This window comes from Paraphaeosphaeria sporulosa (genome assembly GCF_001642045.1).
Source record: "Paraphaeosphaeria sporulosa strain AP3s5-JAC2a unplaced genomic scaffold CC84scaffold_15, whole genome shotgun sequence".
Taxonomy (NCBI): Eukaryota; Fungi; Ascomycota; class Dothideomycetes; order Pleosporales; family Didymosphaeriaceae; genus Paraphaeosphaeria; species Paraphaeosphaeria sporulosa.
This window is the reverse complement of record NW_017253374.1, coordinates 182607-209435: the sequence shown is the minus strand read 5'-3', so window position 1 is coordinate 209435 and position 26829 is coordinate 182607. Positions and strand designations below refer to the sequence as shown.

Below are 26829 nucleotides of genomic sequence, written 5' to 3'. Positions count from 1 at the left end.
CGAGCGGAATCAAGCCCTACGCACGACACGCGACTCGACGGAGTGCGACGCAAGAAACAATACGCACGCCGGCCGCACACTCACCTTACCTCCCACCTCCCACCCCTCGCCCATCGGTGACCGCGGAACAGCATGCGCGGCCTCCGCTACAACGAAGCCCTGATCCTGACGCTGTTCCTGGTGGCCACCGTCCTCGGCGCGTTCATCTGGTGGTTGCACCGCAATTGCATGCAGGTTGTTCAGGCGGAGGCAGTGCATATTGAGCTGGGACGGCGGGTGGAGGAGCTCGCTGCGAGGGGGAAGGATGCGGGAAATTGAAGGGAAAGGGGGAGGGGAGAGTGGAATTCAGAGACATGGAGTGGGATATGAAGGGGGAGGCTGAAGGAGCGATGGCGGTCGGAGGACGTTTGGTCGGCGAGACGGTGAGTGGCGAAGATTGGCGATGCGATGTTTGGGTGCCACGGTGGATGGAGCATGAGCTTCTGCTTGTTTTGATGGAAGCCGTGCCACAGCAGTGAGCTAGCAAGCGCGGGAAGCGATGTCGCTTACAGTGTCACGCTGTGGGCTGGTGGGCTGGTGGGCTCGAGTCGTGCAGTGATGTTTGCTGTTTGCTGGGCCAGAGGCGTGGTCGGTCGAGTCGCACGAAGTTGTTTGCTGGTGTTGTGGGTAGGCGACTCGACAAACACAGTTTGTCTCATTCGCAGGAATAAAATCATGGATGAAGGACGTTCTTTTCTGAAATTTTCTCTGTTGGCTTTTCCTTCGTTATACTCCTGCAGTTGTTGTTGGCAAGGTTGGTTGTCAGTAACTCGCCATCAAGATGAGCACAGTGACCCTCGCAATCACCATCTCCGTCGCCGTCATTTTCGGCGTGACACTGCTATGGGTCGCAATCTACTACCTTCACCAGTACGTTCACCGCGAATGCTGCAAGATCAGGGACTTCTTCAAGAGCCTGGTGTGGACGATACCAAAGCAGGAAGACTACGCGCACGAGCGAGGCGAATCGACTCTGCGGCACGGTACCCCAGATGAATGGGTGCGAGAAGAAGAAAGGCGCAGGACATCCGAGATCGAGTGGGAAAGAGTGGAACGAGATGTCGAGGAGCGAAAGCGGGAGCGTGATGTAAGGAAGAGAGTCAAAATCAGGAAAAAGGTCGACGAGTGGGAGGACAGCGATAAGATGGGAACAGACGGGACGGCGGACTTTATATCGAAGACGAATATGCCGCCCAGCTCGCGGCGGCGTGAGATTGAAGAAGGGCCCGAGAGAAGGGGTGGACAAAGGGTTTTGCTACAGCCGTGTGTGCCGGCTTATGTGGCAGCGTTTGTACCTGTCCTGCGGTCATATGGAACTCCATACATGCCTGCCGTTTTGTCTCCTCCAATGTTTCCTCTCGTTACCGAGCTGGAAGAGAGGGATGATGGACAGTTTGTGGAACACGGATTGCCACCGCCGCTGCCATATGCGAACGAAATCGAGGAAGAGCAGGATTTCCTGTCACAGCCTCATTTGGACGTAGAAGAGCGTATGTCACCGATTGCAGAGGCTGATCAGGATGTAGTGAGTGCATCTGTAAACGAACAGTCAGCGTCGAAACAGCAGAGGGGGGATGGTGATTTCATTGTCATCGCCGACGAGTATCCAACGTACGTTCGCGAACGTATGGAAGAAAGAAGGCAGGAGATGGATAAGTCGAGGGCAGTAGACAGCAGCTCTTCTGGTTCATATTCGAGCTCGGCATACGAGGAAGTTCCGAGAGGCCCGATCCCGACTGCCACCCAGCGGCCTACTTTCCACTTTCCGCAGATACCGTGGAGGACGCACCCGCCGGACATTCCAAGAAGCTATCCGAGCCAGTGGTGAGTCCAGTTAGGGTCTACTATGGCTCGTGTGCACCATTGAGTAGCATGCTGATGGTAGCAGGATGCCTCCCGTCGAGCCGCTTCCGGGCGACCTCCTGATGTATCCACCGTATGCCAACATGGGACGCAATTCTAGACGTGAGCGAGGAGATGGGAAGCCAGGACTTACATCCAGTAATACTCCTCCTTGCCCTGTCTGATGATGTAGGATAGCCTTGCTGATCCTATGCGCGATTCTCTTCTACGCTGCTGACCAGAGTTGTGAGTAGGAAACGAGAGAAAGTTCACCCCCCAAAAGAGAGTGGAGATGTGCACAGAGTGAGGATGACTACGACTGCAACCCCTTTCCAAGACCGTTGCCCTCACGGAGACGTGACCGCGAGCGTCGAAACCTTAGACTGCCGAGCGGCAGAGGGAGTGGCTCAGACCAGCAAGTTTGTCACCACTCCGAGTGTGTAACTATTGATCGGTTCCAGGTATAGATCGCCCAGGCAGCCCCGTTGCCGGCCATATGTCGCGGGGCAGCCGATGCAGCCTCGTTTTTCGAACGGCCATCCAATTGCGAGTGGAGATGAGCGAATGGTGTCGCCGGCAGAAGTAGAGGAACCTCCAGAGGGTACCCGAGTCTTTGGTGAGGAACTAGGTGCTGCTGACAACATCGTGGTGGAAGAAGTAGTCCAGCCTGCTGTCGACCAAGAAGGGGTTCAAGACCAGGCAAGTCCATCCGAAAGACAGCCCATTCTGTTGGGCATGCCACCCTCCATGTCTCGGCATGACATGTTTGTAGACACGCAAGAGGCTTCGCCACCAGTAGCAAACGAAGAGGTGGCGCCAGTGTCAGTGCTAACTCCAGAAGACAACGAAAGGGTGGGTCCAGAGAGGCAAGGAGAACAGGTCCCAGCGGTCGATCCAGATAAGGGGCCAGATGAGGGGGTCGCAGGACAGGAAGCAGTGCCGAATCTAGCTACAAAAGAGCCGGAGAAACATGAAGCTTCGCCTTCGACCTTTGTATCCAGTCTACACGTAAGCAGTGTCGAACAACGGACCGGCGGTCCAAGTAAAGGGGATGTTTTTCCAGTCAGTGAGGGAGATCGCGAAGGTAGCGACGGGTCTGGTATTATATATAGTCTTGCCTAGGAGCAAGGAGCGTGACTTAAAACACGATGTGGGAGTAAGCCACAGCTTGAGCGGTGCGTTCGAGGAGCCACTTCTTGTCCGAGAGCATAGTTTTCGAATATTTGGCATTATTGACACTGTTTCCAAACCCCAACCGAAGCCTCTGTGGGCCATGCATCGCCCGGAATAGCTTGTAGTGCGTTGACAAAGCGTTCGGTACGTGTTGTGAATAGCTGCTGACTCTGCACATGCACGCTCCATGTCTTCACTATGCTATGCACTTTGATCTGAGTGCAGTTCCACAATATCTGCATGAAATATATGATTTATGCCTTTTCTGAGCCGGAAAATTGCCTCAAAGAGAGATAGATTTACCCGCAGGGCGTACCTGAAGCAATCTAGTTTGTAAAGCCAGTCTACTTTTCCTAAGGATTCCGTTGTCATGATGCACTAACGCTCGGTGCTGCATCTACCGCCGAATACCTCTGCAGGTACTTTCTGAATATCTCAAGATGCCTTGACGAATTCTCCGGCCATTTCTTCAAGCGCACCAATTGCTCAATGTCCGACGCCAGCTCAAGGCTAACGTGCAGCTTCGCCTGAACGCTCAAGCATCGGAGAGCCTCATACGCTACTTCACGACGATCGGTCTCGTACAGTTTGCAACAAGTATCCATGTAGACTTCTTCACAACTCATGCCATAGTCGATGGTTAGATCATGAGATGAACTAATTATTGCGCCCAGTCCGAAGATCTTGTCCCTCGGATCTACACAAGACGCTTCGCTGAACCGCAAAAGTGCCTCTGAAATATCCATGTTTGCGAGCAAGGAGTTGCGATAAGTGATAGGATTCGATTGCCACATTTCCTCGCCGAATATGTTGGTTTGTGTTCCTCGAGGAATTCTGTCATTTGCGATCATCATAAGTCCGAGAAGACTCTCAAAATCGGCCCCATCGCAATGCAGTCGGCCGCAATAGACCTTCAGGCGCACAGCAAGTAACACCTCTTGGATGATCCAAAGTCGACCCCAGTAGTCCCTTCCAAGCAAGGCTTTCACAGCTTCGAAGTTTTCCAGAAGCATCTTTCTCTTATCATCCTTCATAACACCCCGCAGTCTGCTGTCTCCCAAGAACGCAACGTCCGAAAAGCCAGAAAGGCATTTCATAACGCGCTCGCTGCCATCTTCGTCCAGGCCAAGCCAGGCCACGACCTCATATGCCTCCGCATAGATTCGATGCATGATTCCGACCTGATGGTTTCGTTCCTGTGTATTATTTTGGTCGATACACAGCTGGTCGATCCAAAGATACTTGCATTCGTCTGGCTGCTCGTGGGCATACATGTCCAAGAAGTCGAACAAGTTTTTGCGAATCCGAATCACTATTCCGTTGAGCGCGATGGCCTTTGTAGGCTCCGGGGGGCCCCATGTATATGATAAGGCGCGATAGGCATGGTATCGTGCGCGATCATCAAGACCAAAGACTTCGGTGGATAACGACAGCAGTTCCTTGCTTTGGCTTTGAAATCTGTCCCGTGACTTGGGTTCCACTTTGAGCAACCGGATACTTGTTCCAGACGCGTCAATGGGGAGCGCTTGGAGTGCCGAGATGTTGCCGGCCATGGTATAAGTGTATAGATGTATCAAATTAGCGGATCGTTATGTCTTGAACACCGTACTGTCAAGCTTGCCGATGATGATGATGATGATGATGATGATGTTCGCTACTATACTTCATAACTCTAGGACGGTGTGGCTCAAGCTGCTGCCTAGGTCGCGCGCAAAACGAGGCAGAAGAACAGTACAGGATCGTGAGCGACACGTACGCCTAGCCTGGCAAGCCTCAAATATATCGTGTGCGTGTTTGTATTCTCGCATCCGTAGAGATTGGCCAGGTCGAAGGCTCGGAAGGATATTTACTTGTGGTATCGGTATCCATGGAAGTGCATGTGGGTTGACCGGGTGGCCCGTGCACATGACGTTGCGGCTGGTGCTGCAAGTGCCTGAGCTTCACTGCCCGCGCGCACCAAACACTCGACAGCCCGACCGCACCCATCGTCTGTGCCCGCTCGATAGACATCGCTCCCGCTATACCCGCAGCACGACATCCGGCGCCATGTGGGACGACGAGGACAACAATCCGTACGGCTCGTTTGCCCGCCACGACTCCAATTCCAACGAGGTGCCTGGCCTGGCGTCGCCCGGAGCTTGTAAGCCTCGCAGAAAGCATGCCCATATGATCTGGGCAGGCATGCTGACCCTCTCGCAGTGCCGTATCGGCCCGCGACCCCGCCCTCGGAAGCATCCTCCCCCGCACAGGAATCGCCAGAGTACATTCCGGGCCGCGACCTGACCGACATCAACTACGACGACCGCGAGAACGACGACGAAGAGGAGGCTGGCGGAGAGCGCATTGCGCCCAAGAGAGGCGGCTATGACAGCCGGGCGGAGCAATGGCTGTACGAGAATCCCGACTCGCCCATTCTGATCACATACGCGGGGAAGAACGTGGAAGGCGGCGGCAACTGGATCACATATACCATCGCTACTGGGGTAGGATATACCTGATGCTCGGGGAAACGAAGCTAAACATACATCAGGGCATGGAAGTGCGGCGCAGATACTCGGAATTCGCTTCGTTGCGCGCAACGCTGGTCAATCTACACCCCACCCTCATCATACCACCCATACCCGAAAAGCACACCATGGCAGACTACGCCGCGAAGCCCACACGCGCGAAAGAGGACGCAGGCATAATCGAGCTAAGGAAACGCATGCTGGCTGTGTTTCTCAATCGTTGTAGGAGAATGAAGGAGGTCCTCGAGGATGGCGTCTTCTGGAGATTCCTCGATCCCCACACCAGTTGGGTAATACAATTCCCGGTCACCCGAATGCGAGTGATAGTCTGCTAATACAGTCCACCCGCAGAATGAGGTCCTCCATGCGCCGCCCGTCTCGAACATCCCCAAGCAGATCCTCAAAGCACCCCCGCTCGACACTGCGAACCCCTCACAAGCCCACAACTATCTCCCCGTGCCTTCCTCGTCCGCGAAGCTGAAGGCTGCCGGCTCCACTTCCTCATCTGGAACGCCAAACGCTCCTCCGGATCATGCAGTACAACCCTCGGTAGCCGCGCATAGCACATCAGGCCCGCAAGTATTTGGCAAATTCCCGCCAGAATCAAAGAGCATGACCGAGGAACAGCTGGACCCATACTTTGTAAACTTCGAGACGTCATCGAAAGAGCTGGAGAACCTCCTACAAGGCAGTATGGAGAAAGTCAACAGACGCACATTGTCGCATCTGTCAGCCCTGGGAGAAGACCTGGCTGAGTTGGGCGCCCGCTTCAACGCCTTCTCCCTATCCGAACAATCACAATCCCTCGCCGGCGCCATAGAGAAGACTGGCCAGGCAGTGGACTCCACCTACATCGCCACCGCGGAGCTCTCCTCGTCCCTCAGCGCCAGCTTCGCCGAACCCATGCGCGAAAGTGCTCAGTTCGCCGGCGTCGTCCGCAGCGTACTCCGCTACCGCGTGCTCAAGCGTATACAAGAAGAAATGACAAAAGACGAACTACAGAAGAAGCGGGCTCTCCTCGAATCCTTGGAACACAGCGAAGCCGAAGCCAAGCGATTAGAACAGCACCTCAGCGGCGCAGGCTACCCGCAGCCCGCCCGCAGCCGCGCCACCTCAAACAGCTCGCAGCGCAGCAGTGGGCACGACAGGCGACCCGAGGAGGACACCGCATCCATCGACTCCGACTTTCCACCCACCCACGCCGACGTGCCCTCGAGCTCGCAGGGCAGCCCCGAAGCGAGCACCATGGGGTCGAGCAGCCCCCACAAGAAAAGCCCGAGTGGGAATTTTGTCACGAATAAGCTGTTTGGGCCGATTACGCATGCGTTTAGGGGGATGGCGGATGTGGACCCGGAGAGGACGCGGAGGGATCAGATTGGGAAGACGAGGGAGAACCTGCATCAGGTGTGTGACCCTATGTATTTTTGGCGTCGTGCGCTGCTAACGTATGGCAGCTTGAACAGGCGGTTGTCGTCGCGGAAAAGGATACCAGGGACGCGAGTGCAGGTGTGCTGAAGGATCTAAGGCGATTCCAGGCGGAGAAGGAGAATGACCTGAGGCGGTACATGGTGAGTATTTCATACGCTGCTCTACTTTTCCCTGCACGTCCCATGTCAAAATCCTTGCTTCTTCGGTGGTAAAAGCTATTAACGCTGCCCCCCAGATCGAATTCGCGCAATGCCACATCGACTGGGCCAAACGCAACCAGGCTGCGTGGGAAGAAGCAAAGGCCGAAGTCAGCACCATCCAGCCGCACACGGCGCAGGACGAATAGAAGAGTCTTCGTGAGGGCCAGGGGGAAAAAGATACTAATGACTCGACGAGCAGCGTGTCCGTATGTACTAGACAGACAGGAAGAAGTAATGCTTGTTCAAATGCACATAACCGCCAGAACGCAAATGCAATCGAACACACTCTAGGCTCTCTCCTATCAACGTCTGGTGTAGACTGCTAGGCTACGAGTTTACAGCCATGTGTTGAATCGAGTGACTAAGGATACATCACCTTGCCTTGGGGGATGCGTGTAATAAGCACGCCGTACCGAGGTGAAGAGGGTTGATCCATCTAAAGGTCTGGTACCACGCCGCCCATCGATGACCGCATGGAAACCGGACAGCATTCACCTCTTCGACCAGCCTCCTATTCCCCTCCTTATCTACGGTCACATCCTCCATCTCCCCCTTCCGCGCCCTATATTCCTACGCACGCGTCATGTGCAATCCTGAAAGAGCACAAGGCATGTTGGTTTGGAAACATAAGCCCAGGTCGCAGCATTCTAGCTCTTGACGTGGGGTTGGTTGCTATTGAGTTATACGAGCTTCACATACCTGCCTTCTTCATGAGCCCGCCTTCGGTTGCTCGCACTCGAGCCCCCAACCCTTTCAGGAAACTCAACACGCGGTCCTCATCCGCGGCGGCCTTGTCTGCAGTCTTCGCCTCCGACGTCGACGTTTTCTCCTCCTTCTCCACCTGCAGCTTCTCCAACCCCTTTTCGACCGCTCTGACCCTCGCTCCAGCGCTCCTCAGAAGCTCCACAACCCCCGTCGCCGTAGCCTTCTCAGCCCTCCCGACCCACAACCCATTTACCTCCTTCGCTTCCCCCACGACCACGAACCTGTTCAAGAGCTCCCGGATCTCGATGGCATTCGGCACGTCCCACCTCAGCGCTACTTCCGCCGCACAAAGCACCCTCATGCCCAGCGTGGAAACTTCCGTCTTGCTCGTCCACCCCAGCGCGCCATCGCCCTCCTTCTCGCTCGTCTCGATCAGCAGCATGAGTGCCTGCACTACCCACGCGCCGAGGCGCGTTGCCAGCGCAGCACCCGCTGAGCACCGGGAGAGCACGCGCGACCAGAAGAGCGCGTCGAGCGTAGGGTCGAAGAAGAGGTTTTGCTTCTCCTGCGCGAAGAGCGTGGTATCTTCTTTTCGTTCCTGTGCGAGGGTTTCGGCGAATGGGACGTTGAAGAGCAGGGCGCGAAGCGGGGCTGCTGTGAGGCGACGGAGGGCTTCGCGGCAGAGGTCCTGTGAGGTGGAGAAGTGCGTAGTCAGGAAGGTGGCGAGACGGTGCGATGTCAGTATCGGGACGCTCGGCGCGATGCGAGTGTTAGGCGGCGAGTGCGCATTCAGCAGCGCGGTGGTGGCGCGCGCGGCGGCGTCGCGGATCTCGTCGTCGTCATCGTTGAGCATGTCGTAGAGGACGAGGGAGAGGCCGAGGAGGAGTGGTCGCGTGGGCGTGGTCGACGAAGATATGCGCCAGATGGAGTCGAGTGCGCAAATGGAGTTTGCGGCGGCGAAGCGCGCATCGAATGGATTCGTGTCGACCATTGTCATGCGCAGGATGCAGATGTATCGCGCTATCCTGGGCCAGAGGCTCTCTCGCTGCGAAGGACAGTTTTTGTACGTCCAGTCCAGGAAGAATCCGAGTAGGTGCAGGGCGCTCTGTGAGTTAGAAGGCGCGTTAGAGAGGCATTGCTCTTCAAGCTTGTCGAGCGTAGAAAGCAGGTCGGGTTCGCGGATAAGATCTAGGACCTCCTGCGGCATGTCGAGTTGGGAGAGCCCGTCTGCGAGAACGTCCTGCGCTCTGGAGAGTACCTCTGGGTCGATGGCAGACAGGGTTAGGCGGTAGATGTCGTGGAGGATGAGAGGGAGCTGTAGAATGGGGCCGCGGAGGGTTTTAAGCTTGATGATTTCGTGGAGTGCATCGATACCTGCTATACACGTATCGGGATTCTACATGGAACAACGTAAGTATATGATACAGTAGAGAAGTTTGTAGAAAACTCACCTTTGTGGCCAACAACTGGAGAGCGTTTCCTATGCCCTGGAAGTCCTTCGACAGGTAAACGCTAATCTGATCAGGTCGAATGATAGAGCGATCAATGAAATAAACTTCAGCTGTAGATTTTTGAAGCAGGGCATCAGCCCTCACGACGCTCATGTTGAAGGTCTGGTCAGGACCAACTCCAACAGCACTCGTGAGCGCCGTCCACACGTTCATCGCCGACTCATTCGTGCCATGCTCGACGATAAACATTCCGCAGACGCTCACAAGGTCTAGGAAAGCTCCTTTGACATAAGGGCAGGATGTTTGTGTATGCCACGCAGGTGCACAGATGCTCAAGTGAAGCATTGACTCTTTGAGGAATTCCTGGACTAGAGCCAATAAGTTAGTGATCCTGCTTGGTGGTAACAGTAGCTGGGAATGAACTAACCTTGATCACTACTCTGCAGTCCCCTTGTGACACAGTACTTAATACAGAGCAGCTTTCCATGCTTGGCATTGCTAGACTCCTCGAAGTTGTCTAACAGCCACTTTACGCCTGTCAAAAGCTCACTTGGTCGATATAGAGCGGTGATTGTGCGGGCTGCCATATCTCGCATGTGCCAGTGTGGGCTTGACAGGAGCTTCGTGATCGACTGCAATATAGTCATTCGATGCTCTTCAGGTGGCATTGCCTGCCTCAGAATTTGAAGAGCGGGGAAAACGCCTTCGGCACCATGCAAATCCATAGGCGAATTGCTTCCGGGTATATCGAGAGATTCTTTGATTGGGCCTTCTGGGTTAAGAAGATTCTCGATGATACGAACCAGGCTGGGGTAGCTATGGTATGAGAAACGGGAGGTCTTCGTCATTTCACGCTCCTTCCAATCCTGAGCCTCATCGCTTCCCAGCAGTCGCTCGATGAGCGCTTTGAAGAGCATGAGGCCACAGTTACGGATGGGCCATCTACAGTGTGGTCAGCAGTCCGTGTGGTCTCAGGAAATACAAGACGTACATGGTAGAATTGATCATCTTTGCGGCAAGCTCAAGGCCGTCTCCGATGAAAGCCTCAGAAGATGCTCCAAGTTTCGAGGTCATGAAAAATTCCTTGATGCAATTCAAAGCATGTACCTGCGGCAGTCGGCTCTCTTCAATATTAGAGCTCTTTGCTTCTACAGTGGCTTCATTGGTGAGATCCCGCATCGCCTGCGGGAACAGCTTTCCGCTTGATTGTGGCTCCGCAGCAACAATACCGGCCATGAGTGCAGGAATGCCACCAGAGCGACGAGTGATCGCGTGGGCTTGGGCTTGAATGGAAGAAAGCGTTTCCTGGGCCAAAATCAGAAATTTGATATGAATAGAAAGGCGGACAGATTACCTGATACCACTTTTCGGGTAGCGCCTTCAGAGCATCGTCGCCAACAAAGTAAGTTCGTCTACAAAACGCTGCGAAAGTCTGAGCTACCGCAGAGAATGCACCTCGATGGCGAAGCTCGATCAACTGGGTGAAACATGATCGGCCGAGCTCCTCGAACCGAGCTGGATCTATCACATCCCGATCTTGCCTACCTATAGGTGCTCTTGTCGCGATCACTCTCAGAAGGGTACTGCAGGGGTCAGCAGCTGAATTCACGAATAGTTGCCGGGCTACGTACCTTGCCTCCTTCAAGCCTCGCCAAGAGTAACTGAGTATCTCCTTTGTGTCAAGACTAACTTCTTCATCCATGTCTTCAGGAACATGTCCCTCGGGCGCGTCTGCAGAAAGGATATTCTCGACGATGATCCACATCGTAGTACAATCGTCAAGAAGCTGGTTGTGGATCTTTTTCAGCTCATTGAAGCCGTCAGCGTCAAGCTTGTCGAGTTCGCTGTAGAACTCGTCTTGATCTACAATATATCTAACATGGTCAGCTTGGAAAGCAATGGCGAGCGACGAGTCGCACCTTATGGCAGCAAAGATCCCATGAACTGGGCGACCATTGACCGCCTCAGCAAGATCATCTCGAGCTATTTCGAGTGTTTCCTGCAACTGTTTGTTGAGGCGCCGAATAATATCGATCTTGATGAGAACGGTGACGCTGCTGGGTTCTCGCGACTCTAGTGAAGTCGGGACACAAGAGTGATAAAGCGCATAGGCTCTTGCCAAACCATCCGCGTGATCAGCACGTCCGGTGCGCAGCATGGTAGCTTCGGCGCGTTTGATGAAAGGCGGCAGCATTGATAGCATATTAAGTTTTCCTTCTTCCGACATTGTTTCGAAAAGAATCTGCAGGATACTGACCGATGTGTCCCTGACATCATCGAAAGGGTCGAGCATCATATCCAGCAGCTTTCGAATAAGCCCCACATTGGCCAATTGTAATCCATGGGCCCAATGCAATTGACTCTGGGCACCTTTAGAGAGATAGTGATGAGGAACGCGCGGGTCAACCCCAGACTTCAGGACAACCATGAGTGCTCTCAATCCCGTTATCCGCCTTTGATAGGCAGCATCTAAGCGGATCTCTCCTTCAATAAAGCTGAGGTACCAGGTGATGAACCGTAGCGACTCTACTAGCGGGTCCTTGGCTGTTGAAGAGTTCTGATGGACGGGGCTTCCTTCAGGAAATGGATGACGACCCTCGCCTTTTCTGAGTGTCTCGTTGCGAAATTTGGCGAGAGTCGCCGTGCTGCCTCGAAGGCGATTGAACAACCTCTGGATGTAGCTAATCAGTTCCCTCCGAAAGTTGACGTCAGGATCGGTATGTAGATGCAGCAAGTTCTTTTGCAGAGACTTGAAGATGCCGCCAGTAATGGTCCGCGTCACGTTGGTAGAGTATACGCAGAGGAATAGCCCAGCTAGACGAACCTCACTCTCCATGTGGGAGAGCCAACCGCCGAATATATCGTCGGGAAGGATCAAAGCATCTTGCTCAATCTCTATGGTCTTCTGAATACGATAATCTAGATTGGCATATTAGCATTCTTCGGATTCCCCAACGGAGCTAGAGCACTTTCGGTCACTGCTCTCCACCGACGAGTGCAAGACCTAGTTTTGGAAGACGTTGCCACTTACCAGTGTCTTTAAGAACGCCCAGTTCTTTGCCAGTCTGGATGGAAGCGAGTAGTATCCTAAACTCTTCAAAATCTTCCAGAACATTTCTCTCCATTGAATATGCACTCAATTCTTCAGGGATAGGTCCCCTTGAGTCCACGTGGCGGGGGAAATGCAGATAGGACAGAAAGTGAACATATTCCTCCACATTCGGTAGAAAGCAGTGTGGAAAAACATGCGTCTTGAACTCCTGTATACGATCCGGCCACTGGTGAAGGCAGTCTACCACTGGCTTCATCCATACGGTAGCAACAGAGTCGTGAACAGTGGTCGGGCCCTGATGTGATGTTCGACGCAGCTGAGCGAGGAAATTCTTGACCACGTGACCCGCCGAGAGCGACGTGTCATGGTGTACTATCCAAGCGAGAAGTACGGAAAATAAGGGCTGGATGTCCGGCCCGGCCACTGATAGGCCGGAGGTGCTGCCGACAATGTTCGCGTGGACAGCCATGAGCCGAGGAATGGTTGCAATGTCCTTTTGTATGAAATGAGCAAGGCCTTGTAAGGCTGGCTTGACTTTCGAGCGGTCCTGTCTTAGACATATTATGTCAACAAGATTAGCTATGGCCCATTCCTGTAGTTCGTACGCCCGCGTAGTTTGGTTTCGAAGAAGAATGCTTGTAAGTGTCACCAAGACCTGTCTAACGGATTTTCCCTTGGCACCATCCGACTTCTCGAGATAGATTTTGAAAGCCCTCGACCATATAGAATCGTCCAAGATGGCATCCTGCACATACGGTAACTCCAGCGCCTGGCATCTCTCAAGAATAGCGCACAGGACATTACAAACGGCCGCTCGGTGTCCCGAGCCGAGTTCGGGCGAAGCCGCTGTATCTAGTAGGGGATCTATAACAGCGTGCAAGTTTCTGATATTTTCGTCAGATTACTTCAGGTACAATCGCGCAAAGCTCACGGACTTCGTTTCTTACTTCACGCCACTGACTGTTTCCTGATCTGTAAATTTAGGAAAGATGCCCACTATATCTTTGGACAGCTTCCTGAGCGTTTGCTCCGGTATGGGTATTACCTCAAATGAGGTTGAATCCGCCATAACGAACGTTGGCCAGCAGCGGGCGAAATCGAACAGTTTCTGTCGCTTCCAGACGCTGAAGGTTCGCGTCCAGAAAAAGAGTGCGGGGCGCTAGACTAATTTAGGCGATGACTAATATCCATCTTCCAACATCATCTTCGTTTTGAATCATCATAATCTGAACGACAACACGACGTCTAGTCTCTCATGATGATGCCCTCAAATAGTGTTCATACTGTCTTGGTAGGAGCTGACTCATCAATAATACGTGACACCCTGGCTTCTGCACTTAGCAACGTCCCGATACAGTTCCCCGCGAATTTGGCCTTGAACTTTCTCTCGGAAGTTCTCTGTATCGGTTTCAGCACGTGCTTTAAGACCACGTGCGCGGAATCGCGATGGCCTGAATTGAGGCATTTCGTGTACTCGAGTGCTCTCAAGATGATCCCATGATTTCGCTTCAGTAATATTCAAATCACCTTTCTTGCGCTGAAGCGTTTGACCTCTACAGGTGAGCTATGATCGTCGTGGAGGGCATCTTGGACCCCAGGTTTCCCTGGAGCAACTCCAGTGATGCTCCATGGGTCCGCCCTTTACCACTCCTGCCTTTTCATAGAGTCATCGGAGGTCTAGATTACCTACAGATATCTCCTTCAGCTCAATGGACTCGGCCGTTTGTTGTACACACGTAGCATTGCGCTAGTCCACAAGGCAGTTATATCTACCTCAGCCAGTCTACATGAGAAGCGCGCCGAGACTTACGTCGCCTAAAAGACGGGCCAATTGCACGAGGACACTACGCCCACAAGTGGCCGTTCAGTAATCTGCACCCTTGTGGAGCGAAGCCAGGACACTCAAGATATACCACAACCACCCAATCAGCACGAAGAGGTTCGGCGGCATGTTGTAACACGAAATTTGTACTACAGTGATCTGTTCAGTTAGGTGCGGCATTCCGAGAATCGGCGATTGAAGCGGTCTACATGCCTGTAGACGTAGCAACAACATGTGATGGCGCTGGGCGGCTGGCTGGCTCGTCGGCTACAATAGCCACTGCTGAATTCCTGCCGAATGACTTTTTGGCCTCTCAAACCTCATACGGAGGATCGGAACAACAAACTAGCTTCCGCCGATTACCATCTCCCGGACGACTGTATCCGGACAGTGACGAGGTGAGTGGTTCTGTACTTTGCGATCCTTTGGCCTTTACCTCACTCCTTGACTTAGGTAAGTGACGACGACATCCCCGAACAAGACCAGCAATCCACCCGCCGAGTCTCAGCCCAAACACCAGTCTCTGTGTGTGGTTTTGAGCTGAAAGACCACGGCTATCGCTCTGCAAGTCCGCGTTCGCCTGACCTCGAGCAATCACCTATAGCATTACAGATTGATCCAACAGATCTCGAAATGAATAGGGTAGCGCAATTTGTCGGGTACTCCGAAAGTGAGTTCGAGGAAGAGTCGGATCAAGATTCACATCCACTACGCCCCAGGTCCCATCGAAACGGCAAGCTACCGCGTCCAAACGTGTCGAAGAATGCAACTGATATTCGCTCCAACCACAACAAATCTGATGCACGAACAAATCAGCCACTCGCTCATGTCCACAACAAGCGGCCTGTGGGACTGAAAGCTTACAAGGGTACAACCAACGCTAGTAAATCGAAGCGTAAGTATTCTTCCATGCCCATTGCACAACCAACTCATCACTGATTCGTCTCATATCTGACAGCCGCACCATTTGAGCAGTCATCCTCCTCCGAAGATGACCAGCCGCCTATTGGCGACGATGGCGAAGATGGCGATACGTTACACAAGTCATCATTGCCTCAACAACAGACACCCTCGCAAGTGCGACCGCAGGCGTCACCATTAGTATCGCGGCAGACATCATCGGAAACACCAGCGAAGCCTCCATCGCAAGATGCTTCCACGAAGGATACAAATGCAGCCTTGCGTGGTCGTCTTCAAAAAGCGCTAGCCAAGAAAGGATTTCCATCAAGTTCACCCCACAATCAGGACTTCGGTATGGCAAAGAACGGCACCTCCAACTCTGGAACGCTGACGAGCGAGAGGAGACAAGAAGTCGACAACTCTCTAAGACCATTGCCAGACGGAGCCAGATCAGCGAGTACGACTGCCCAAGCGAACAGACTAGCCCCGAATAGCGGAGTCCAAAAGACCTCCCCGTGTGCAATTACGCAGCAACATCTCCAGCAGCAGAAGGCTCAGCACATCGCCCGCAGTCAAACACAAACAGCTCAAGTGGGGACTGCGCAGACTGGAATGGCAAAGAGGCTTCATGCCACGGCGAGCAGGCATCCTGCATACGGACCATTCAGTGCGTCCCAGCAGAAACCAACTGGGCGTCAGAAGCAGCCTGAATCCGCGCCAAATCCCGCTAAGCTGATCGATTCCAAGGCCGTTGACAATCATGAAGTCGCCCGGGATAATGCTGCCAAAGTGCCTCGTCCCGATGTTGAGACTCCAAGCGCCAAAAAAGACTTCAGTGGCGCAGGTCGAAACGTATCCTCGCCTGCATCGAGTTCATCATCCAGAAGCCCTAGTCGCTCTACAGTTGCAAAACCGAGCGCTTTTTTAAATCAGCTATCTCCATCATCCGTGACTAGCCGGCCAGCTACCTCAGCACGAGCAAGTCCGGCGAATCCGAAGGCCCCTCCGAAGACAGCATCAGGTAGAGATGCGCCGCAGGCTGAACTAGCTAAGGCTCAGAAAGCTATTACCACAATTTACCCCGCGAACAAGCCTGTACAGACCAAAGCAACGTCTATGATGCCGAGTGAAAGCAAATCTATTGAAGCAACACCACGAACGCAGCAGCACCAGATGAACATGCCAGGGAAAGTAAGTGTGCCGAAGCCGCCAGCGAGGAGGCGTACTGTATCGGCACTTCAAAGTCTTCTGACCGAAGTCTCTACTGGTGAGAGCACGGTGGAAAAGGTGACTGAGGAACGGGCTCAAATTGGTGAGCGCATCGCAGTCAAAAATGCTATGCCTCGCCGCAACGTACGGAGTGGCCCTACCCATGGTCCGACTCCAGCTCGTGCGAAGAGCGGGCTTGACGAAATACAATCGAGCTCAAGAGACAACCATTCCGATACTGCTGCGCACTACGCGCCAGTGACCTCTACCACTGCTGCCAGAGGAAACAATGGTAGGATGTCACAACCTAGTCCGGGCACTGGCGGTAGCAGATCGGGTACTCTAGGTCGAACCCGTGCATCATCAAATGCCAACGCAGACGACCGGAAGAAGACGACGGAGACCAGAAGGGCGTCGAAAGGGGCTCCAGCCGGACCCGGATGTCCTCGACGCAATTCTTTCGAAGCCCCTTTGCAGACATCTGCCAGACAAGGCAGCACGCCTGCCAAACCGCCTTCTACGGAAACGCCCCCAACGCCGTTTCCAGCTGCGTCGGAGACTCCCTCTGCGGTTCAGGCCACAGCTCCCGCGGCAATAACAAGAGGACCGCTCAAGACACACGCACGAGTGCCAAGCGGTCCCACCGAAGATGGTTTCGACATCTACATCCCGCCTGCTCCTGGAACTAGCAAAGCTATACCAACGCCAGCCAGAGCAGACAATGTAGCTGCCACGCCAGCTGTCCCGAAGGCGCCCGCCCAAGAGGCTTCGCAACCTGCCAAGAAGGTTGCTGGAGCGGACAACATACCATCTCTTCGGGGGAGCGGGCAGAGGTCATCGAGTGTAGCGACGACGGCTTCGACGCACAGCACTGACGTCTCGACTACCGCTCCGCTCCGTAAGCCGAAGGCGTCCACGGACCAAGTCGGAAAGGCTGCAGCTCCCATTGCGCGGGACGGCCATGGCGAAGCAGCTGGAGCTACTGGTGCTGGAACTGTCCAGGGGGGTACATCCGCTCTCGAAGATCTGTCCGCGAAGAAGCCTGGCAACGTAGCCACGGCCACGGAGCCGACGGTCCCTCTTTCAACTCGCAACAAGACCAAGTCAAACCTGGTAAGCCGCATATCACACTCTGTTAACACATGTTGAGACTGACAGACTTTGCAGCCCAACTCTGGGTCCCCCGCTACCGTCACGCCACAGCACACGACGGACCGAGCAGGTTCCGGCTCAGAGCTGCCCGAGCTCGTGTTGCGAGACCAGCCAAGGGCCGGTCCAGCTCCGGAGCCGTACTTTGAGTACAGGATCAAGCAGAAGATGTGGGCGGAGCCGGGAACCGGGCAAGATGGCAACGCACTGACAATAGGGTTTTCGTCTACGGTGCTGGAAACAGCAAACAGACAGGCCGAGGAGCTCTTCACGCAGACAAAGGATCAGTATCTCTATTCTTTTCCCGTCCAGCACCAGCAGTCTTCCAGTGCCCATGATGGCGACGGGTGCTTGGCGCTCAGGGGCACTCTGGCTACGACGGGATGGCCTGTGAAGCAGGTACACCTGAAGATCTGGGTTGAGCGAGGTGAAGGTGAGTCTTTCTGCACATGGGCATCTGGTCTAACCTGGCTAACATGCATCGTCGAGTGCCATCAGATGCTGCTACCTTGAACCCACCTCCGAAGCTCACGCCCTTCCTCAGCAAGACGTTGTACATCCTGCGTCTCTACAAGCTGACCGAAGTCCCTACCGTCGACTCCAACGAAGACAAGCAGGAAGAGCGCCACATGGTGGAGGACGCTGATGGCGGTGACGAAGGGTCCGGCTCCGAACCAGGTGATGACCCCTCTTCGGCCGACTCAGACGACGACTCATCCGAATCAGAGTCTGAAGCAGACAAGGGCAAGCACAACAAGAAGCGGCAGGCCAAGCAAGCGCTCAGAAGCTCTCCTCCAGCCAAGCGGCGCAAGACCAAGTCAGCTTCGCCAAAGCGCGCCTCTCCCAAGGCCCTGGCCAAGTCAGCAATGTCAAAGCGTGTTGTCCGTCAGCATCAGCAGATGGCGTGTCCTGAGGTCTACACCACGCTCTATGCCGCCAACAGCGCTGCTTGCGAGCTGCAGGTCGAGATCATGAACGAGCACACGCTACTGGTTGAAGCGGCGCGAGCGAGCAATGCGGGCGGTCTGAGGAGGAAGCTGATGGGCCTCGTCGAGAAGAAAGGCGAGGAGCGCTACTGGCACAACGAGTTTCCCTTTGGGCTGGTCGGCGCAAAGATGGAGATCAGCGTCGAGCCTGTGACAGTCTGTGGGCCGAGGAACGTGTAGACGGCGAGAATGGGCGTGTCTGCACTGCCCACGGGGCCACCCACGACTCCCACGTTGCTCCCTGGGGAAGCAGAATTTGACATCGGGCCGCGGTGCTTTGGTGGAGCTGTGGAAGGACCGGCGGCGTCGGCAAATTGGCGGTCGAGGTTTCCCCACGGGCTGAGCAGGCCCAGTGGCTAGGCTTGTTTTGTAGTGAGCCTGAAATCAAGTCTACTCGTACGGCTGAGCGCGCCTGCAGCATGCCGTGAAGCGAGGACATCAGCAAGGCAACGCAGACGAGGCAAGCTCTGCGAAGGGCTGAGCGTGGATGCGTGGCTGGAGGCCAGAGGCCGCGTAGCCATCCGCCCATTCCGGTTTCGGCTCGCACACGTGCGCCGCGAAACGCAGGTGCAGGTGCTGGCGACTGGTTCGTCTGGTCGGCCGCTTCGTGCGCGAAGACTTAGGGTCCTGGACAGGCAACGCTTCAGCCGTGCAGAGGGGCGCCGGGACTCGCACACAAGCATTTGTGCAGCGCCCGCTAGCAGCAACGGCCGCCAGGGGGGCGTGCAGCGGCATCCTGCGGGCGTCGCGTCGAGCGCCCGACGGCGGTGGGATGCGCTCGCTGGACGAGACTCGCAACAAGGGCCCGAAGTGGACGCAGGGACGCAGCGTGCTGGCACCGCGCGGGCCTAGCGCCTCGCCGCCAGTCTGGGGCTTCCGCCGCCGAGCCCAGCTAGCAGCGTCGGGGCCCAGTTTCATAGGGGCGCGGCCTTCTCCCGCGCGCGCCCTCGTCCCACCCTGGTCGTGAATCGCCCGGCTTAGCATCCCATGGCGGAGCCTGCCACGCGCACCTGCTCAACCCTCTGCGCCCGCTGCCTCTCATGACCAGTGCAAGCACCACCACGGCCGACTGATCCCGCCCGCGCGCTCCAACACTCCTTTGCCCCCGCCCGCGCCGTCCATGGGAAGCCGTCGTCCTCTGCACCCAGCCGCGACCCCCTAAATGTCTTCACGACTGCGTCCCTCCGCCCACCACTATGAGCTGCTGCCGCAGGCCTCCGCCGACCTCGAGGACCCGCCCGCCCGCGAGCGCCGCGACTCCAACGCCTCCAACGGCTCCAGCAAGTCGTGGCTCGGCCGCCTCGGCGACAGCATCCCCGCCGTGCACAAGCTGACCGACCCGTCCATCTGCGCCCACTACATCACCCCGCGCCGCAGGAAGCGCTCCGTCCTGCGCCTGATCTACTACGCCGTCTTCTCCTTCCCCTACATCTGCCTCTTCCTCGTGCTCGTCGCCGCCATCTTCTTCCCGTCGTACACACATCTGCCCGCCCACTACAAGGAGCTCCGCGAGCGCGCCCTTGCCAGCGACGCGCCCGGCCGCGCAAACGTACACGACCAGAAGGTCTTCATTGCCGCTTCCATCTACGAGCAAGCCGGCGAGCTCACGTCGGGAGCGTGGGGCGAGGCGGTCCTCCAACTGGTCCATCTGCTGGGCCCGCAGAACGTGCACCTCAGCATCTACGAAAACGATGCCGACGACATCACCAAGGAATCGCTGCGTGCCCTGGAGAAGAAGACGCCGAGTAGGTTGATCCTAGCCCTTGCATGCTTCCTCTGCTAACAACGCAGGCAACTCCACCATCGTGTTCGAAGACTTCGACCTGGGCAGCTTGCCGCGCATTACGCTCCCCAACGGAGAGTCCCGCATCAAGCGCATGACGTTCCTCGCCGAGGTCCGCAACCGCGCCCTCGCGCCCCTCGAGACCACCCAAGTCGCGTTCGACAAGATCCTGTACCTCAACGACGTGCACTTCGACCCCATCGACGCTGCTCAGCTGCTCTTCTCCACAAACGTCGACGCCAACGGACTGGCCAACTACGGCGCAGCCTGCGCCGTCGACTTTATCAACGCATTCAAGTTCTACGATCGCTTTGCGACACGAGACCTCGAGGGCTACGGCATGGGCATACCCTTCTTCCCTTGGTTCACCAGCGAGGGCGACGCAGCAAGCAGGAACGACGTCATTGCGGGCAAGGATGCGGTCCGAGTGAGGAGCTGCTGGGGCGGCATGACCGCTTTCGAGGCCAAGTGGTTCCAGGACCAGTCCCGCTTCACCTCCGCCGAACCCAAGACCGAACCGGAACCGGAAACCTCAGCCAACCCTGAGACATCTGTTCTCCGTTTCCGCTACGAGGAGGATCCCTTCTGGGAGTCGTCCGAGTGCTGTCTCATCCATGCCGACCTCCAGTATCGACGGTCGGGCAGCGTCTTCGCGCCGGATTCCGGCATCTACATGAACCCCTACATCCGCGTCGCGTACGACACCAAGACGCTTTCGTGGCTGTCTTTCACGCGCCGCCCAGAGAAGCTGTACTCCATCATCCACGACATCCTCAACCATGCCATGGGCTTCCCGACCTTCAACCCGCGGCAATACGAAGAACCCGGCCAGCAGGTCACCGACACGGTCTGGGAGTACGACCACCCCGTCGGCGCCTTCCTCCCCAACGCCACCGCGTCCGACTTCTCGGGCCGGTACGTCCAAGAGGAGCGCACCGCGCAGCCCGGCGGCTACTGCGGCGGGCGGTTCCTGCTCGTCATCAACGAGACGCCTGACCAGGGCGAGGGCAAGTGGGGCAAGATCGAGGCACCGGCGCCCTCGCGCCCGTGAATTTCTCTTCTCACGCAGAGTATAGTAGAGTGGCTTTAATCGTGGTTGTCATGATCCCTTTTCTTCGCTTCTTGTACGCACGTTCTCATACAACATCCACCTTTAACTAGCCGCCGGTCTTCCTTTGGGGGGGATTGGTATTTCCTTTATCTTTTGTCCTTGTGTTAGCATGCATAGCGGCGGCGTTACTACCGATTTGGAACGGCGAGGCTTCGCGGGACATGTCAAAACTCGAATTGTATTGCATAGACTTGTGGCGGTGTACCGATAGCAGCGGTGGACCGGGGAGACGGGATACCGGCGTGAGGTTAGACGGCACGAAGAATCGATCCGATGACTGCCCCTTGCGTTTGCTCGCGAGTTTTGCGTGATGCTTGCCCCGCGCTGCACGTTCCCGATGCAGCTTCGACGGCCCACGGCTGTGCCGAACTCTCATGCCTGGTTCTTGCAGGGCGATTTCAAGTTATAACATAGCTTTCGTGTCTATAGCCTCTCATATGTTATATTCTACATCTCTATAACTTTAGGCAGCTCTTTTGTATGCGGATGACGCTGGATGGCGGAATGGTCTGCCCGTGCACCGTCTGTCTGCGTGCTTTGTGATGCTGGCGGCGGGGTGGCATGGAGGGCGGGGCGTGCGTGGTATCGCGGGCTAACGGGACAGGGCTTTGCCCATGTCGTAGAGTGGGCTACTACCGGATCTTGAGTCGCAGCTGACGTGTGCACACATCTGGTCTTGGAGGCACAAACATGGCGGCATGGCGGCACACAGCCGTGCACGAACTCGCATGAACCATGTACGGAGGACTCAAACAAACGCCAGGGAACAATGCCATGGGACCATTTCCCCGCCATACGCCGCCCATGCAACGACCACATGTACGTGGCAACCCGCCTCGCTTCCTACGCCGTGAGCGCCGAACTCACCCCCAGAATCCCCATGCCCGCAAACGCACTCGCAAAGCACAGTTTGCGGCTGTGCGTCAGCTCCAGACTCTCCCCCAGCAGCTGCAGACTGACCATCGCCATGATCCCCGCAGTCACCCCAAACATGACCCCATACACCAGCTCCCCGGGCTCGCCTTCCCCCTCGCCCGCGCGCCTCTTCGCAATCTTGAACCACAGCGCCGCAACCCCCGCCCCGAGCGGCTGCGATACGCCGCCCAAGATGGTCGACCAGAACATGGCTTTCACGCGCGAGTTGATGGCGAGGTATAATGGCAGCGCCATGGCGAAGCCCTCGGTGATGTTGTGGATGAAGAGCGCGAGGAAGATGGACACGCCGAGGCGTGGGTTCGCGTGGTTGGTCGCGTAGGTGATGAAGCCCTCGGGGATCTTGTGGAGCGCGATGGCGATGGAGGTTTGGAGGCCAATGGAGAGGAAGGCGTTGGTCGGGACGTGGTGGTGGTGCGTGGCGGAAGCGTGGGAGACAAGGGAGGAATGGCTGGACTGTTTGGTGAGAGGGCGAGGGGTGCCGTTTCCGTTGGCGTGTATGGGGGAAGGGTTGGTGTGGGAGGTGGTCTCTGTGGTGGCGGGACCGGAGACGGTGGGTGCGAGGGGCGTGTTTTCGTCAAGAGCTTGCAGGTTCGTGATGCTCTGGAGGAGCGGCTGGCGCTCGGCGGGGAGAGTCTGGGTCCTTGAGCCGGATGGCCGAGTGGGGATCTTGGTTGACGCCGAGTGAAATCGCGGGACTCGATCGTGCTGGACATTCCGGAAGCACTCGTTCCCACACGGGTCCGAGTAACCGAAGCACTTCCCGTTTTCGTCGCAAAACTCTTTCGAGCCGGTCACGAGTTGCGTGACTTTGGTTGATATTTGCGTGTGCAACGAAGGTCTCCTGGCTGGGAACCCGTGGTGGTCCGTGCCTCCATAGGAAGAATGAGAGTTTTCGAGCACGCTGTTCCACTGCTCTTCCATGGGCCTACTGCTCGATGGCGAGTGGTCGTGCCCTGCATGATCGTCGTCCGCCTTGCCCTCCTCTTCATCGCCGTGGTCGTGGTCACAATCCACAACTGAGTGCGGAATAAATCGGTGCAGAACCTGCGACACGACCGCAATCCCCAGCGCTCCAACCATGAAGCTCGCAATCAGAACCAACGTCGCGACCTTCGGGCTCAGCCCCCCTTTCGTCAAATAATTCCTAGCAGACGGCAACATGCTGTACAGCGCGGAGAAGATCTGTACCACGCACGTCAGCTGATCAGTAACTCATCGTCCAAGCTCGCACAGCATAGCACCCACCATGACCCCAAAGCTTAAACTCAACCCCGTCGACAAGAATATATTGCTCTCCTCAATCTTAAAATTCTTCTTCCCCGGCAGCAGCCGGATCACCAGATCAACGCATATGATCGATGCTGAGCGGTGTTAGTGGAACTGCAACATCCCTACTTTTTTCTTTCCCCTGTGCCATTCGCCATCGCACAAACAAGGATTCCCCAACGTACCTCCAAACGTGCATGCTGCGAGCCGTTAGCCTTGGTCCTTGACATGTGTGCACCCGCCTACCTATGCCGCTCACCGCAGCCATGATCCACCCCCGGGCATCGTTGTCGAGCCCCATGTTTTCAATACGACGTCCGCACCAAGCTAGGCGTATATAAAAATCGGAAAAATGCAGCGGAAGACAGCAAGGATTGCGGAAAGAGAAGACCGAAGCGGGTAAACTGTGTGCGAGATAGGAATATCAGCAATTGATGTTGCTGTAGATGTAGGCGTCGGTGAAAGGGCTGGCCATCAGGGTGCTAGAATCCAGGATGGTTTAGCGCGGGCGATCATTTTGTCAGCGGGTTTTGTGAAACGTCATTGGTTCCTAGATGCACGATGTGATTGGAGTGCGGGGAAGACGAGGGCTAACGAGGACTTGCATGTTCGTAGACTTTCAAGTAGTAGCATGTGTGTTTGTCTCAGCCATGAATTCTTACAGCTACCTCGTGAAGGTGCAGGTCACGGAGGTTTGTGACATGGAGACCATATCGCTTGTGAATCATGACCATTTCTTCTTTCCTAAACATTACATCACCCACCCAGTCGCACCACACTGATACCACCTCCCATATCCTTTCACTCCCGAGTCCTTTGCCAATCTACACAATCGCATCCGGATTCTCCACGCGCCTCTTCGCCGTGCCGATGCCGCTGACGCCCTTATCCTGCGCCTCGCCCAGCCACGGCTTCTTCTGCTCCGCCAAGCTGCCCTGCCTCAAGAAGTAAATAATTTGCCCCACGAGGATAAGCACAAACGCAATCGGATACATCCAGTGGATGTGGTAATGAAAGACCTTGACACCAATGGCGACACCCCAGAAATTGCCCGTGAGGAGCGAGATATTAAAGAAAGCGGCCGAGGTGAGGCGGAACAGGATGGGCGCGAGGGAGTAAAACAGGCTGAGGATGAGCGTGTACCCAGTGAGGTAGCCGCCGACGTCGGCATTCCACACGGCGGCGCGGAACGAGCTGCGGTCGAAAATGCCCGCGACGGTGCCGTTGATGAACATGCCCCAGAAACCGAGCTGCCCGATGACGACGTACAGCGGCTCCTCGGAGACCAGAAACTCCTCGAACGTGTTGGACACGCCGTAGAGCGAGGCGCCCAGCAGCGCGAACAAATCGCCCTTGACGGCGTCCAGCGCGTCGTACTGGTTGAACCCTGTGATGTGGTCCGAGCCAAACAGCACACCCACGCCGCCGACGCAGAGCAAGATGCCTGCGATCTGCGTCCAGCGGTAGCGCACCTTGAGGAACAAGAAAGACAGGATGACGACGACGACGATGGCCCAGAAGTTGATGAGCTGTGCGGAGAGGATGGTGGTGTAGCGATAGGCGAGAACGATAAAGTAGTTTCCGAGGACGTCGATGAAGGCGAGGATGAAGAAGCGCCAGCCGTCCTTTACCACCATCTTGGCCCAGCCCTTGAGTCCGAGCTTGTACAGCGTGTACCCCGTGTAGACGATGTTGAGGAGGATGTAGTTAAAGAGGGACTGGAAGGCGGGGATGCTGGTGCCTTCGTTGCTGAGGAGTTGCGAGAGCGTGTTGGTCGAGGTGATGCAAATCGCCAGCGCTGCAGCATATCAGTATGTGCACTCTTCCGATAGCCATACAAAGGGACGGAATCTAAACTCACTCTGCCCCAACACCATGGCTATCCAGAACTGCTTCGTCTTCACGTACGCCATCCACGAGCCCTTGGTCGCCGCATCCCGTTCCAACACCGGATTCGCCTCATGCGACGCCACGAGCGTCGGCACGCCAGTCCCATTTTCAGGGCCCGTGGTGTCGACACCTTTCGGCTGGTGCGCGATGGTGTCGGTGGGCGTCATGCCGATGTTGTTGTCGCTGGCCTTGCCGTAGGCTTCTTGGTAGTCACCAGTTTGCGCCATTGACTCTTTTCAGATCCAATCTGGTGCAGTAACGTCCAAAAAGCAACGTCCGACTCTTTCAATCGCAGGCTTGTTGCGGGGATCTCTCTCTCCTCGGTATCGAATTCCCGATGAGAATAGTCTGCGTAATTTGGAGCTTTCCGTCTTTCCCACGAGCGCAAAACTCCAGAAGTCGCTCACGGTATCTGCACAGCAGCAATCTGTCGCAAAGAAGCGGTTCAGGGCCCCGGCTGGCGGGCAGCCCGCCACCTTATAGGACTAGCAGCGCTGCACGCCGCCAAGGAAACTTTTTGCGGCCCTGCATCTCGACCTGCAAGTTCTGTTGGAGCTTGGGCCGCTGATCTCCACCGCAGGCCCGGAGCTTGCGCAAACGCGGTAAGGCGACGCGGCGGCACCGACTGAGCGCTGCAGCTGGGCTAGCCGAAGACCAGGTTTGCTTTTTGGCCTTCGCCAGAGGTCTTGGAGGCTGATGCGCGTGCTGCTGATTTGTTGAGGTCGTAGGGCTGGCGGATACGAGACGTCGGTCATGGGATACTGTATTAGGCCAATGCTTGTTGACTTGGTGAAGTTACAATTGGAGACTTGCCAGCTTTTGCGACTTTTTACCGGGCAAACACTACCTTCTAAATACTACTAGTAATACCTGTTACAAGCAGGCTACGCGACGAAGGCTATATTTACGGGCTGTACCAGAAGCAAATACGAGCCATGAGTTCTTCACACCCCACCCCCTCCCCGCCGCCTTCCCAACCACCAATCCCTGGGCTAGCCGAGGACGAGGATTGCTTTTTGGCCGCCCTTGGAGGCTGGTGCGCATGATTCTGATTTGATAGATTGGTAGGGCTGGCTCCCGACATACGAGATATCGGTCATGGGATACTGTGTAGGAAAATCTTGCATATGTCGAGAGATTGCCACGTTCCGAAAAGAAATATATCCTCGCTAGTATACGGTCCAACATCCCTGCGGCCCTAGAAAACCGGCGCTGGGTCCGCACCTGTCAAGAGTTCACTGTGACATGCATCAAGTGGCTCAGTTCACGCCTGGTAAAGTTAAGAAGCAAGTGTCTGGCATTGATGGTCGATCCGTACATCGCTATAATGAACGCCACCAGCTTGGACACTCCCAACCTCCTGCAACAAGATTGAATGCC

At 55.7% G+C, this 26829-nt stretch overlaps 9 protein-coding genes across 9 annotated transcripts; 5 read left to right on the top strand and 4 right to left on the bottom strand.

Moving 5' to 3' along the window:
• Positions 1-820: 820 nt before the first annotated feature.
• Positions 821-2066, top strand: CC84DRAFT_1222937 (uncharacterized protein; the record flags this gene model as incomplete). The annotated part of the gene is made up of 2 exons (XM_018183440.1): positions 821-1863; positions 1928-2066. The coding sequence occupies 2 exons, from the start codon at positions 821-823 to the stop codon at positions 2064-2066; spliced, it is 1182 nt and encodes a 393-aa protein (XP_018029601.1).
• A 539-nt stretch (positions 2067-2605) lies between these two features.
• Positions 2606-3071, top strand: CC84DRAFT_1169380 (uncharacterized protein). The gene has a single exon (XM_018179647.1). The coding sequence runs from the start codon at positions 2629-2631 to the stop codon at positions 3001-3003; it is 375 nt and encodes a 124-aa protein (XP_018029600.1). The 5' UTR covers positions 2606-2628; the 3' UTR covers positions 3004-3071.
• Positions 3072-3282: 211 nt separating this feature from the next.
• On the bottom strand, positions 3283-4996 carry CC84DRAFT_1169379 (HET-domain-containing protein). The gene has a single exon (XM_018179646.1). The coding sequence runs from the start codon at positions 4605-4607 to the stop codon at positions 3423-3425; it is 1185 nt and encodes a 394-aa protein (XP_018029599.1). The 5' UTR covers positions 4608-4996; the 3' UTR covers positions 3283-3422.
• Positions 4997-5012: 16 nt separating this feature from the next.
• Positions 5013-7478, top strand: CC84DRAFT_1131011 (uncharacterized protein). The gene is made up of 6 exons (XM_018175879.1): positions 5013-5194; positions 5254-5537; positions 5585-5851; positions 5913-6965; positions 7016-7129; positions 7225-7478. Exons 1-6 carry the CDS (start codon positions 5101-5103, stop codon positions 7333-7335), a joined length of 1923 nt encoding a protein of 640 aa, XP_018029598.1. The 5' UTR covers positions 5013-5100; the 3' UTR covers positions 7336-7478.
• A 137-nt stretch (positions 7479-7615) lies between these two features.
• CC84DRAFT_1157125 (HEAT repeat protein-like protein) lies at positions 7616-13466 on the bottom strand (the record flags this gene model as incomplete). Its single annotated transcript, XM_018176999.1, has 9 exons — positions 7616-9290; positions 9346-9713; positions 9773-10287; positions 10337-10650; positions 10700-10928; positions 10977-11219; positions 11265-12264; positions 12377-13281; positions 13345-13466. The coding sequence occupies 9 exons, from the start codon at positions 13464-13466 to the stop codon at positions 7881-7883; spliced, it is 5106 nt and encodes a 1701-aa protein (XP_018029597.1). The 3' UTR covers positions 7616-7880.
• Positions 13467-17689: 4223 nt separating this feature from the next.
• On the top strand, positions 17690-18772 carry CC84DRAFT_388738 (uncharacterized protein). The gene has a single exon (XM_018186003.1). It carries the CDS (start codon positions 17927-17929, stop codon positions 18641-18643), a length of 717 nt encoding a protein of 238 aa, XP_018029596.1. The 5' UTR covers positions 17690-17926; the 3' UTR covers positions 18644-18772.
• Positions 18773-19536: 764 nt separating this feature from the next.
• CC84DRAFT_388749 (uncharacterized protein) lies at positions 19537-21749 on the top strand. The gene is made up of 2 exons (XM_018186004.1): positions 19537-20208; positions 20255-21749. The coding sequence occupies exons 1-2, from the start codon at positions 19626-19628 to the stop codon at positions 21295-21297; spliced, it is 1626 nt and encodes a 541-aa protein (XP_018029595.1). The 5' UTR covers positions 19537-19625; the 3' UTR covers positions 21298-21749.
• A 451-nt stretch (positions 21750-22200) lies between these two features.
• Positions 22201-23860, bottom strand: CC84DRAFT_1191206 (uncharacterized protein; the record flags this gene model as incomplete). The annotated part of the gene is made up of 3 exons (XM_018181172.1): positions 22201-23475; positions 23539-23654; positions 23806-23860. 3 exons carry the CDS (start codon positions 23858-23860, stop codon positions 22201-22203), a joined length of 1446 nt encoding a protein of 481 aa, XP_018029594.1.
• A 523-nt stretch (positions 23861-24383) lies between these two features.
• Positions 24384-25616, bottom strand: CC84DRAFT_1191205 (DUF914-domain-containing protein; the record flags this gene model as incomplete). The annotated part of the gene is made up of 2 exons (XM_018181171.1): positions 24384-25357; positions 25421-25616. The coding sequence occupies 2 exons, from the start codon at positions 25614-25616 to the stop codon at positions 24384-24386; spliced, it is 1170 nt and encodes a 389-aa protein (XP_018029593.1).
• Positions 25617-26829: the final 1213 nt, after the last annotated feature.

Coding starts and splice junctions, on each gene's coding strand:
- CC84DRAFT_1169380 (XM_018179647.1), top strand. CDS start 2,629: ATGTCTCGGCATGACATGTTTGTAGACACGCAAGAGGCTTCGCCACCA.
- CC84DRAFT_1169379 (XM_018179646.1), bottom strand. CDS start 4,607: ATGGCCGGCAACATCTCGGCACTCCAAGCGCTCCCCATTGACGCGTCT.
- CC84DRAFT_1131011 (XM_018175879.1), top strand. CDS start 5,101: ATGTGGGACGACGAGGACAACAATCCGTACGGCTCGTTTGCCCGCCAC. Junction 5,852..5,912: donor TCGATCCCCACACCAGTTGG/GTAATACAATTC, acceptor GTCCACCCGCAG/AATGAGGTCCTCCATGCGCC. Junction 7,130..7,224: donor ATGACCTGAGGCGGTACATG/GTGAGTATTTCA, acceptor GCTGCCCCCCAG/ATCGAATTCGCGCAATGCCA.
- CC84DRAFT_388738 (XM_018186003.1), top strand. CDS start 17,927: ATGGGCATCTGGTCTAACCTGGCTAACATGCATCGTCGAGTGCCATCA.
- CC84DRAFT_388749 (XM_018186004.1), top strand. CDS start 19,626: ATGTCTTCACGACTGCGTCCCTCCGCCCACCACTATGAGCTGCTGCCG. Junction 20,209..20,254: donor CCTGGAGAAGAAGACGCCGA/GTAGGTTGATCC, acceptor CTAACAACGCAG/GCAACTCCACCATCGTGTTC.